This window comes from Lampetra fluviatilis, chromosome 51 (assembly GCF_964198595.1).
Source record: "Lampetra fluviatilis chromosome 51, kcLamFluv1.1, whole genome shotgun sequence".
Taxonomy (NCBI): Eukaryota; Metazoa; Chordata; class Hyperoartia; order Petromyzontiformes; family Petromyzontidae; genus Lampetra; species Lampetra fluviatilis.
The window spans coordinates 5,977,577-5,990,349 of NC_136325.1; the positions used below are offsets into that span (position 1 = coordinate 5,977,577).

The following is a 12,773-nucleotide window of genomic DNA, read 5'->3' on the forward strand; positions in this document are numbered from 1 at the left end:
AGGACGGGGGGGGGGTGTGGGGCGGGCTGGCGATGATCATCGGATTCCTCCAGGACAGTCCGTTCTCCTAGAACGCCGCGTGTTGTTTTCAAAACGCGAGTTGGATGTAACGCGACTAATGTACCATTGGAACCTCATTTGCCAGTAAAAAATATGATAATTGTTTTTTTACCCTTCTATCTGGCAACAAAACTGACACCTTTTTTACGAGGAGTCATGTTTGCATAGACCACAATACCTGCAGTCATAATGCAAACAAAACACACAACTCTGATAATGTATGCACTGTCCTTGAAGTTGATCGGTCCACACCCGAGACAGCTTTCCTTAGAGCCTAGTGTAATTACGGAACAGGTTTTTTTATAACGCGGATGCAAATTGAATATAACGCGATCGAGTGAACGGAACCACGTCGCGCAAGTGGGAATAAGCGGTGGTAACGTCTACCTCGGTGTAGCCTCACACATGCCACTAGTTGATGCTTCTAGACCAGGCATGTCCAAAGCCCGGCCCGCGGGCAGATTTCATACGGCCCGCAGCTTCGGTCTTATAACGTGTTATTTATGGCTCGCCAGCTCTGTCAGAATAAATACATCATACAACTCATGGAAATTTAAGGTATTCTATACAGTTTGTTCAATGTTATCTGACTGAATGAAAGGCAGAATTGCGTTTTTAGAGTTGTTCCCGTCTGCCTGAGTGGCTTATATTTGGTTACATTGTCATTTGAAAAATAAAGGTAATTGTGACAATGAAAATTGTTTTGTAACAGTGTGTGTTTCCACGTAACTTTTGTGGTTAAAACAATGTCAAAAGGAACTATTGGCCCCCGGGCATCTTCGCTTTATCAAATGTAGCCCTCTTTGCAAAAAGATTGGACACCCCTGTTCTCGACGCTACCCACGCACCTCAGTGTTTGTTCGGCCTGCGTACGAATCTCACGCATTGCCGCGCACTGTGCTTTACCCCCTATATTATTACATTCCTTATTATAACGCCATTTTTCCATCACGCGGTGTTTCTTCATGAACGCAACTGCGACCGAGTCGCAGGGGATCAAACCGTAGAAATAAATGAATATTCCGATTCTAGATTTGAAGCTTTCGTGACTGCAAGGATTCATACTCTTAGTTTTTTCGGTAAAGTCACGTAGGTAAAAAAATGAAATGAAAATTAATAAAAAATAAAATAATAAAAGTATTTTATTTTTATTATGAAATTAAAATTTAGAAAAATAAAATAAAAATTTTATTTTATTTTTTATGAACTTTAATTTCATTTCTTCACCTACGTGACTTTACCGAAAAACACTATGAGTATGAATATTTCCATTCCGATTGTCCGGAACGTCCACCACGACCCGGCATCAGAATCTCGCGGGCATCTGGCTCCACCGCCGCCGCCGGTAAGGCGACCACCGCACGGAGTAGAGCGGCGGCGGTGACGGGACGTGACGCGCCGTTGAAGGGGCGGTGACGGGGCGGCCCACCTCTCGTTGCCGCGACGGGCGCTCGTCGCGGTTCTCCTTGCCCTGCGACTTCGCCGGTGCGGCGCCGCTCTTGGCGTCGGGCTTGGCGTCGGGCTTCTCCCCGGCGAGCACGCGTCTCACTGCGTCCTCGCTCGGCAGCTGCGGTGGGAGGGGGTGCGAGGGGGGGGAGACACAACAGCGTCATGCGCAGGCTCGGCTGAGGGCAGCGCGGCAAGATCCAGCGTTGTGCTGTGCGGCTACAACGACACACGACATGAGGACACTACTTGAGCAGAGTGGTACAAGGCGGAGGAAAGTGGAAACAATTAAGGGAGGAAGCCGGGGGTGTGGTGATTCGTCACAGCACTTCCAATATGCACGGTTGGCTACATACGGTGCGAAAGAAGTTCAATGTACGTCCGTCCGTACGGTCAAATCAATCCCGACAATCCTTCCCTCCCCCCCTCCCCCAACAGGGCATGGGACGATGCTCATCCAGCTGTGGTAGCAGATTATATTAGACACGTATTAGCGTGCATTAAACGTGCGTCCCAGATGTTGATGCAGCTAAACTATTTTTTATTTTACCAGGTAAGCCCCACTGTATAGCTCTTTTTCAGAAGCGACCTGGCCACAAATGATAGCCCAACGAAGTGGCTTACTGTGCAAAAATGTATAGCGAGCAAATATTTGAAACGCATATCGATTCTAAATGTGGAGGCTAAAACCGGAGGACCCGGAGAAAAAAACATGCGACCACGGGGAACGAAAAAGTATAACCCGTAAAAACAAAGTTTTTCACTATAAATCCTTTATATGCGTGGCGGCTAGAGTCCTCTCGTCCTCTGGCTTGAGATGGCCGCCACCTATGGGTCAGATGATTGCCTGCCACCATTAAGCAATTGGTAATTAAATATAATTTTTTTGTCCTAAAAAGTGTAAAATTTTGGGAAAAAATGTTCACGAACATTAATTGTCACGCACAACGAGTCTGTGTGGAAAATGTCAGCTCGATTGGATCACGGGAAGTGGGTTAAAAAACGACCGAAAGAATTTCACGGTCCTAAGCAAGCAAGCAAGTGAACTTAATATAAAGGATTTAAAAAATATATTCGCCTGTGGAGGACGCGGGGATCGATCCCGCGACCTTTGGCATGGGAAGCGAGGGCGCTACCAACTGCGCTACTCCGCCACGGCCTGTGGAGGGGTTACGCTCTGGGCTCCTACACTGTGACGTTCAGCCAAAGCCATGAATGAGTTCTATTTGAATAAATGTAAAATAATTTTTTTTGCCTAAAAAGTGTAAAATTTTGAGAAAAAAAATTCACAAACATTGTCACGCACGAGTCTGTGTGGAAAATGTCAGCTCGATTGGATCACGGGAAGTGGTTTAAAAAACGACCGCAAGATTTACACGGTCGTAAGCAAGCAAGCGAACTTAATATAAAGGATTTAAAAAGAGAGGGAAAGGCAAACTCCAACTATACAGCATCGAACCCACGACCTACTGCATACCAGGCGAGGTAGTTAACATCTCCTAGCCACCGTGATGATGACGAGCGAGAGAGAACACACAAACTCCACATACAACAAGCGTCAGGGTCGGGGATCGAACCCACGACCTACTGCATACCAGGCGAGGTAGTTAACATCTCCTAGCCACCGTGATGATGATGAGCGAGAGAGAACACACAAACCCCACATACAACAGGCATCATCAGGGTCGGGGATCGAACCCACGACCTCCTGTATACCAACCGAGGTAGTTAACATCTCCTAGCCACCGTGATGATGACGAGCGAGAGAGAGAGACACACAAACTCCACATACAACAGGCATCGTCAGGGTCGGGGATCGAACCCACGAGTTCCTCCTGCATACCAGGCGAGGTAATCAACATCTCGCCACCGTGGCTGCGTGACGCTGCCATCCCACCGCCCCCACCTTGCTGAGGCAGCACTGTGCGAGCGCTTGCAGGAACTCGTTTGTTCTCTCCGGTTCGTGGCCGGCCACGATCTTGGACGGACGCACCGGCACGGCCTCCCCCGACGCCATCGCCACCACGTCGATGGCCTTCTGCAGGAAGGTGATCTTGGCCTCCCTCTCCTGTGCAACGATAAAGTTTGGCGCGATACGATGTGTGCTGCTACGCATGCACGTGCGGTGAGGTCGCGGGACGGATCATTGAGTGGCTCACTCCGAGCTCTCAATGTCCCGATAGTGAATTGTCTTTGTGCTGTTCGCCTTTTGGCATCCTCTGGTCTGACACTGTTTGAGATGACGCTCTAAAGAAAGCGGTCTCTGGTGTGGACCAATCGGTTTCAAAAACAATGCAACCAGAGTATTTGTTTGCATGCTCACAACAAGTATATGTGGTTAATGCAGTTATATGATTCCTTGTAAAAGGTTTCTGTTTGGTGTTTTAACATCTTAACACCTAGATTTGAAGCTTTCGTGACTGCAAGGATTCATATTCTTCGGTTTTTCGGTAAAGTCACGTAGGTAAAAAAAAATCGAAATTAATAAAAGTAAAATAAAATAAAAATCACGACGTTTCGGAGGCAACGGAAGCTTGTGTTGCCTCCGAAACGTCGTGATTTTTATTTTATTTTACTTTCATAAAAAAAAAAATTATTTACCTACGTGACTTTACCGAAAAACCTAAGAATATCTTAACACCTCCTGTTTTATTGCCAGAAAGGGTAAAACCTATTGTTATATCTGGAAGAACCGCCTTACAGCGAAAACACGTTGTAATGCGAACACCACGCGTTGCGCGAGGAGTTACCGTGTAGCGAGCGTTGTACAATGAGGGCTCGCTCCGATGGCGACATTTAAGCAATAATTTAAATCCCAATAAAACCCAATTACGCTGTAGGCATCGTAACTAAACATCAATTTTCTGGCCATTAAACACAGCCTCGCGTCATGTCACAAAGGTGACCTTGGCCTCCCTCTCCTGTGCAACGATACAGTTTGGCCAGATACGATGTACGACTTCGCACGTGCAGTGAGATCGCGTGACAAATAACTCGTACTGCATCATTCCGCGTACCGTATCGCACCGCTGAACGCGCGTTAAAGCGAGGGGTTACAATATGGTGAGCGGTGCACAATGGGGTCTCACTCCACTGCCGATATTTAAACAATTATTTAATCCCCATAAAACCCCAATTACAATGGGGACTAGGCTCTAAAGAAAGCCGTCTCGGGTGTGGACCAATCAACTTCAAGGACAGTGCATATTATTATCATTATCAGAGTTGCTTCTTTTTGTTTGCTTTATTGACTACTTGTGTTGTGGTTATTGCAAACATGATGCCTTGAATAAAGGTGTCAGTTTTGTACCAGTTTAAAAGGGTAAAAACCTACTACTACGCCTTAGGAGTTGTAACTAAACATCCCTTTCCGGCCATTAAACACGGCCTCACGCCATGTCAGTGAAAGGGCCCTGGACGATCACTCCACCACTCAAACCCTTCTGAAGAGTAATCCTCCACTGACCTCGCTCACTCAACACTGAAGGGCCACCCGCTCAACGCCGCAAGTCAGCCAGGGACACGGAAGCGAACTGAACGGGGAACAGTTGGCAAGCTTCGATTTAAAGCTTTCGTGACTGCAGAGATTCATCTTCACGGTTCTTTCGGTAAAGTCACGTAGAAGGAAAATAATAAAAATCAAACATAATAAAATAATTCTCACGACGTTTCGGCCACAACGCAAGCAGCCGTCCTCAGGTGACGCTGTCTTTCCGACAGACCTGTTCTTCACCTGAGGACGGCTGCTTGCGTTGTGGCCGAAACGTCGTGAGAATTATTTTATTATGTTTTATTTTTATTATTTTATTATTTTCCTTCTACGTGACTTTACCGAAAGAACCAAGAAGAAGAAGAAGTTGGCAAGCTGTCATCGGAGGCAACGGAAACGAGGAATTGGTGTGTACCTTCACGTTATCCGATTTCATATCCGACTCGCCGTAAAGTCCCTTCATGAACCCAGTTGTGCGGATCACCTGCAGGATAAAAGAAAATAAACCACACAACAACCAGGTCAAGGTCAGACGGACGGCATTGTTCATCGTTGTTGCCTTTGCGCGTATTATAACGATTGTGTTTTTTTTACTAGTGAAATTAAGGGGTTTGAAAATCATTCAGCGCGAGGAAGACTTCAACTGCTTAACCAGTGCCACTATCATCACCACCACCACCATCATCACCACCACCATCATCACCACCAAAGATAAAGATCTCCCCTGTATAGCCTTAACAGCTTGTTGGGGCAAGTGCTGTTAGCGAGCAGCAGCGATGAAAACCGGCACGGCACACAAGGGCGGTCAGGCGTGTTGGCCAGCCCCACACGTCCGACCGCCTCCATCTCCCCAGTGGCACTGGTCACACACCGCACCGGGTACTCATTTGAGGCTCAGTCGATCTAGGGGAGGGCCCAGGATCGGTTCAGATAATAAGTCACCGATGTTGTATCGCAACCATTGTTATAATACAGACAAACGGAAACAATTGCACGCGCTGTGCAAGACAGCAGCCAAACCCACAAATTTAAGTGGAAGGCCGTTTGACATTTGACCAATTGAACACGCAGGCTTTCGCGACCAATATTATTCATAAACGAAAAAAAAATTTGGGTTAAATCGCGTAAATATGAATGTGTCATTTACCCACCACCACCACCCGGCATAGCCAATAAGTAAAAAAAAAAACTTTTGGAAAAACATTTTAACCTATATGGATTTAAAATCAAAAGTAGAATGATTAGCTTTTTCATTATAGTAGGTGGTTTACTAATCGACAGCCTACCACTTGAATCACTAGGGTCGGCCAGTGTGCAAGAGGCACGAAGATCAAGTCATTCGTGACCGCTGCTGTAAAAATAAAAATAGGAAGAGATGACTCTCAAAAAACGCACACCAATGTTGTTAAATATTAGCGACCGTTGCACGGATCATCATGTTCACAACCTTTCTGCATGAACTGGATGGCTGAAAGGTTGTTTAATGAGTATCCCCACACAATATGTATCGTGAATATATTTTTGACTTGCCTTTGTTGATTTTTATGAATGGGTTGTCTGTGTTTGTCACACCGAGATTATTTTATATCTCTCCACACTGCAGAAAATTCCGTCACAGTTCCTACGATTGCTTTTTCATTGCTTTCATGGCTTTATTTTGGTGATTTCGAAAAGTGTATTGGTTTAGCCATGTTTGTGTTGTTGTAGTACAGAGTTAGACTGATGGCCTTAATCTAAGTTGTCTTGTGGTTGTTGTTGTTGTTGTTTGACTTGCATCCCACTTGGATTTTTGCACACAGCGTTGGTGTACGGTGTTTTTTCTGCAACATTTTGCTGTCTTTTCTTGGATTTTCTGTTTGCACTTAGTCACATATTCACTTTAAGATATTTTTTGTTCATGTTTTTTGCGGTTGCACCCGATTCAAGAGCCGAATGGCTCACAGGGCTACACCTAATAAATGAACTTGAACTTGAGATACCCCCCCTTTCAACAGGAACTTCTGTATCAATGGACACGCACCTGGTATAAAATTCTTGTATGGATGTACCCAACTAAACTTTGCTGCCTTATTACACATCATCATCCAGTGTCAAAGCTGACATGAGTCTACGTTAAAATTAAACAAATATATTTTGTGATACTACTTTGGTAGTGGTGTACAAGTGCAAACGACAAAACTCAAAGACATTTGCCGATTATACATATTATTTCCTTACGAGGCAGTTGTTTGACGAATGTGTTACGTTATTTTTTCTCTTATTTTTGCATCAAAAAGTTCACTGCCGGCCGTATCCCTCCTACGTCAGCGCATACACGAGCGGTAACGATTTGAAATCGGCTACAACTCTTCCGAGCATACAGTCAAGAAGACTCACAAATGGGATGCCCGAGTTATTTTTTCAACGCGAGCCTGCAGGACAATTTGGATGATTACGAACCGACCGCTTGACTCACAAGGGCCGGATAAACTTTGCAATTGCGCTCGATCAGTCCGGGATAAAGCCTGCGCTACGGACACTTGAGGACAGGGTAGAACAGCTGTCTCTCCGAGCAGCGCGGGAGAGAACGGAGCCACGTTTTGCAACATGCCTTGTCCCATTACGAAGCTAGCCAAGAAGCAATTAGCGAAGCCACATCAACACTGTTGCTAGTGCCAACACGGTTTGTTGGTAGACGTGTTTCGCCAATTGTTACGCAACAGCCACCAAACGCATTCCTGTTCATCTGAATCGGGAACACGAACACACACACAGAAGTACACATTCTCACTTGGCTTCATTAGTTCCTTCTCTGGAATATCGTACGAGTGCCTCCGATCTGTTTGCTCCTCATGTAATCCTTATTATCCGAGCTCGCAATGTCATTTATTTATGCAAGCCGATGAGAACAACATCCACGCAATGATGCATCGTGAGAAGACGCAATGTACGTTAGGACGCACTGCTTCACCAATTAAAATGTATTCTTGAGTCTAGGATAGGGTGAATTGAATCTTCCGCATGATAAAATGATTGTCAATTCTTCAGAGGTTGTAAGCGATTCATTATAAGAGTGGACGATTTTCACTAAATTTTAGTCATCGTGATTACGGATTAATTTAGGTTGAATTTATCGATTAATAATCGATTACTATCTCGTGGTACCAGGTAGGAAATGAGTAATCGCCGGGTACATTAAAGGGGCAAGTCTAACACTATCCCACTCAAACCCGCCCTTCAAAGACATAATAAAATGTGGTTGTCCTGTGGAGAGACTGGCCCCACTATAGCAATGCAGAATCTCCACCACTGGCTTAATTGCGTCCAGGGAGATGATCGCCACCTCATACTCGATTGAGCGGAGAGAGAAGACCTGACTCAAGACTTAGCGCAGCACAGTCCAGCTACTGGTCGTGACAACTGCGGCATGGTGGATTATACAGCTTGGCATTGCCACCGTGCTCGTTAAAGTTTCATGCGGGACGACCCTCTGCGCATAAATAAACACGGCGTAGAAGATCACGAAACCTCGCTTCGTCGGGTGGTGGAGGGTTATAGTTAACAATGTACCGACGTATGTATGTTGAACTTCTTTCGCACCATACGTAGCCAAGCGTGCTAATCGGAGGTGCGGGGGAAGGACAAGAAACTACCTACGTGATTCTAGATTTGAAGCTTTCGTGACTCCAAGGATTCATATTCTTGGGAATAATAATAAAAAGGGGGCCTGTCCTGGCTCCTCCCCGCTCAACCAGTATATATACGGGGTCGGATCTCTTGGAATTTCTCATTTACTTGATACAGCAAGCGTGTTGTGATGGTTCCACCTGAAGACGGAAACTTGTGTTGCCTCCGAAACGTCGTGATTTTTATTTTATTAATTTTTATTTTTTACCTACGTGACTTTACCGAAAAAACCCAAGAATACCTACGTGATCTAACCCAAGAGAAAGCAACTACGAATCGATAATTGACCTTTTTACATGTCAGGCATAAATCTGGGCAGATTTCACATCTCGTTTGAAGTGTACAACGTACACCGCCTGGGCCATTTTCCACATTGGTGGAGATGAAAACATCGGCAGGTTTACTCCTTCCAATAGTAGGAAGCCACGGGAGCTATGCACATGGTGGTGAGATGTTAATGACCTCGCGAGGTATTCAGGAGGTCGTGAGTTCAAGTTCAAGTTCATTTATTAGGTATAGCCCTGTGAGCCATTCGGCTCTTGAATCGTTGTTATGTTTTTGAGGGTTCGATCCCGACCCTGACGCCTTTATATTTGGAGTTTGCGTGTCTCTCTCCCCGTGGTCGCGTGGTTTTTTTCTCTGGTTCCTCTGGTTTTTCCCTCCACATTTAGAATCATCGCGCGTTTAGAGAGTCTGGCCGGTGAGCCGCCTCGGTGAACTATCATTTGTGTGGTCAGGTCACTTCTAATAAAAAAAGCTATACAGTATAGAGCGGTGGGCCTTACCTGGTTAAAATAAACAAAGTTTTTTTTAAATATAGTATATTGTTGCTGCAGTGCAGAATGAGTGTTCCAGTGTGTTGTTATTGTATGATTATACTGGTAGGAACCCACTGGTTCCACCAGCCCACAGGGGATTATTGTGTCCGTCCGTCCGTCGTAGAGGGAGGGGCTGGGTGGGGAGGGAAGAGTGGGGAGGGGCTGGGTGGGGAGGGTGGGGCTGGTCACCCCGTGGTGCCCTTATAAAACTCAACGTTTAACCTACTCACGCCGGCTTGTGCCCGCCCTCACAGTCGGGCATATTTGCGGAATACACCACGCCGCCGTTGACCCTGGCCATTGACCGAGCAACCCAACGTTCCTACCAGCTCCCTCCGCAGGAATGTGTTATAGTAGTTGTGTACAATGTAATGAGATTGTATAGCGAGACGTGCTTCTGTGATGACGTAGTGTATGTGAGCTCGATGTGTTACAACACAGCGCGTTACCGTGCCGATATTAACACCGTTGGCACTGTAGTATGTTGCACAGTTATTGATATACAATACTCTAATGGTGTAGTAGTTTTGTTTAATGTAATGCTATTGTAAAGCGAAACTCGCCTCCGTGATGACGTAGTGTATGCGAGCCTGATCAGTGTTAGAACACAGCGCGTAACCCTGTCGATAGTTACTGAAGCGTGCTGCACATTTATCACTATACAATGCTGTAATGTTATAGTAGTAGTAGTGTATAATGTAGAGCTATTGCTACGTGAGATTCGCCTCCGTGATGACGTCGTGTGAGCATGTAGTGTTACAACGCTGCCGTTCTTAGTAATACCCTGGGCACTACAGTGTGTTACACAGCACACTATGATGTTATAGTTGTAGTGTATATATGTAATAGTGATATTGTTATAGTTGTAGTGAGTAATGTAGTGATATTGTTATAGTTGTAGTGTGTAATGTAATAGTGATATTGTTCTAGTGTATAATGTAAAAGTGATATTGTTATAGTTCTAGTGTATAATGTAATAGTGATATTGTTATAGTTCTAGTGTATAATGTAAAAGTGATATTGTTATAGTTCTAGTGTATAATGTAATAGTGATATTATCATAGTTATAGTGAATACTGTAATAGTGATATTGTTATAGTGTATACTGTAATAGTGGTATTGTTATAGTGTATAATGTAATAGTGGTATTGTAGTAATGCGAGGTTTGCCTACCGTGATGAGGCAGTGTATGCGAGCCTGATTGGTGTTACAACTCAGTCTGTTATCGTTATAACAGTTACACCGTGGCCACGCTAGTGTGTTACACAGCACACTATGATGTTATAGTTGTAGTGTATAATGTAATAGTGATATTGTTATAGTTGTAGTGTGTACTGTAATAGTGATATTGTTATAGTTGTAGTGTATAATGTAATAGTGATATTGTTATAGTCGTAGTGTATAATGTAAGTGATATTATCATAGTTATAGTGAATACTGTAATAGTGATATTGTTATAGTGTATACTGTAATAGTGGTATTGTAGTAATGCGAGGTTTGCCTACCGTGATGAGGCAGTGTATGCGAGCCTGATTGGTGCTACAACTCAGTCTGTTATCGTTATAACAGTTACACCCTGGACACGCTAGTGTGTTACACAGCACACTATGATGTTGTAGTGTATAATGTAGTGTTATTGTTATAGTTGTAGTGTGTAATGTAATAGTGATATTGTAGTAATGCGAGACTCGCCTCCGTGATGACATCGTGTAGGAATCTGAACGGAGGCTTTCCGAGGAGTTTCTCCGTCAGCGGCGGCTTGCGGATAACGCGGCCCAGCGTCTCCTGGGTGCGCTTCACGGCGCTCGCGTCCATCGTTAGGGCTCGCGAGGGAGAAGTCAATCGCCGCGCGGTGGTTTTATACGCGCGAAAGGCGACGTTTGTCGCTGTTTGTTTGATTGTTTTAGTCGCTGAGGAGAATTTGTTTCGGTGATTTCGACGGCGGCGACGTTGATGGTGGAGCTGCGACCACAATGCAGCGCGCGAAGTGAGCGCGCGCGGCCCTCAACGCGGTTGCCAGGGCGACGCGTGACGTCACCCGCGGTACGGAAAGCCCCGTGGCTCGCGCGCTCGCCAATGTGTGCGCGTGCGTATGTATTTAAAAAACGCGATTTTTGTTTACGAACAAAACTAAAACGCGCGCGCACCAAAAAAAACGTCGCTACGACATTGCGCGAACGTTGTACGAACGTTCGGCGAACGTTGTGCGAACGTTAGTCCAACGTTGAACCAACGTTGTCGTGTTGGCAGGCGAAGCAGGGCGCAGGGGCGGGGTTTACAACGTTGCTGCGACGTTGAACCAACGTTGGCTGAACGTCGGGGCAACGTTGCTCCGACCGTTGTCGTGTTGACCGGCGAAGTCAGGGCCCCCGTGGGGGGAGGGGGGGGGCTGGTTACGCAATCACCGCCGTGACAGCAGCCCGGCTCGAGACGAGGACGACGAGGAGGGGGCAGGCGGGGGGGGCAGGCGGGGGGGGAGGAGGGGGGGGGAGGAGGGGGAGGAGGGGGAGGAGGAGGAGGAGGGGGCGGAGGGGGGGAGGAGGGGGGGGGAGGAGGGGGAGGAGGGGGAGGAGGAGGAGGAGGGGGCGGAGGGGGGGCGGAGGGGGGGGAGGAGGGGGGGGAGGGGGGGGAGGAGGGGGGGAGGAGGGGGGGGGGGGGGGGGAGGGAGGTGGGGGGGAGGAGGAGGGGGGGAGGGGGGAGGAGAGGAGCAGGCCGGGGGTAGAGCAGCAGCAGCAGTAGTAGTGTAGCAGCAGTAGTAGTAGTGTAGCAGCAGTAGTAGTAGTGTAGCAGCAGTAGTAGTAGTGTAGCAGCAGCAGCAGTAGTAGTGTAGCAGCAGTAGTAGTAGTGTAGCATCAGCAGTAGTAGTGTAGCAGCAGCAGCAGTAGTAGTAGTGTAGCAGCAGCAGTAGTAGTGTAGCAGCAGTAGTAGTAGTGTAGCAGCAGCAGCAGTAGTAGTGTGCAGCAGCAGCAGTAGTAGTAGTGTAGCAGCAACAGCAGCAGCAGTAGTAGTAGTGTAGCAGCAGTAGTAGTAGTGTAGCAGCAGTAGTAGTAGTGTAGCAGCAGCAGCAGTAGTAGTAGTGTAGCAGCAACAGCAGCAGTAGTAGTAGTGTAGCAGCAGTAGTAGTAGTGTAGCAGCAGTAGTAGTAGTGTAGCAGCAGTAGTAGTAGTGTAGCAGCAGTAGTAGTAGTGTAGCAGCAGCAGCAGTAGTAGTGTAGCAGCAGTAGTAGTAGTGTAGCAGCAGTAGTGTAGCAGCAGCAGCAGCAGTAGTGTAGCAGCAACAACAGCAGCAGCAGC

At 46.5% G+C, this 12,773-nt stretch overlaps 1 protein-coding gene across 1 annotated transcript in view; it reads right to left on the reverse strand.

Moving 5' to 3' along the window:
- TRAF3IP1 (TRAF3 interacting protein 1) overlaps positions 1 to 11,547 on the reverse strand; it is a 33,732-nt gene extending 22,185 nt beyond the window's left edge. Inside the window, exons 1-4 of the mRNA XM_078878590.1 lie at positions 11,173 to 11,547; positions 5,412 to 5,480; positions 3,413 to 3,574; positions 1,490 to 1,627 (exon numbers count right to left, since the gene is read on the reverse strand). Of these exons, the coding sequence (XP_078734716.1) occupies positions 1,490 to 1,627; positions 3,413 to 3,574; positions 5,412 to 5,480; positions 11,173 to 11,295 (492 nt within the window). The 5' untranslated portion in view covers positions 11,296 to 11,547. The remainder of the gene's footprint in view (positions 1 to 1,489; positions 1,628 to 3,412; positions 3,575 to 5,411; positions 5,481 to 11,172) is intronic.
- Between the last annotated feature and the right edge of the window lie 1,226 nt (positions 11,548 to 12,773).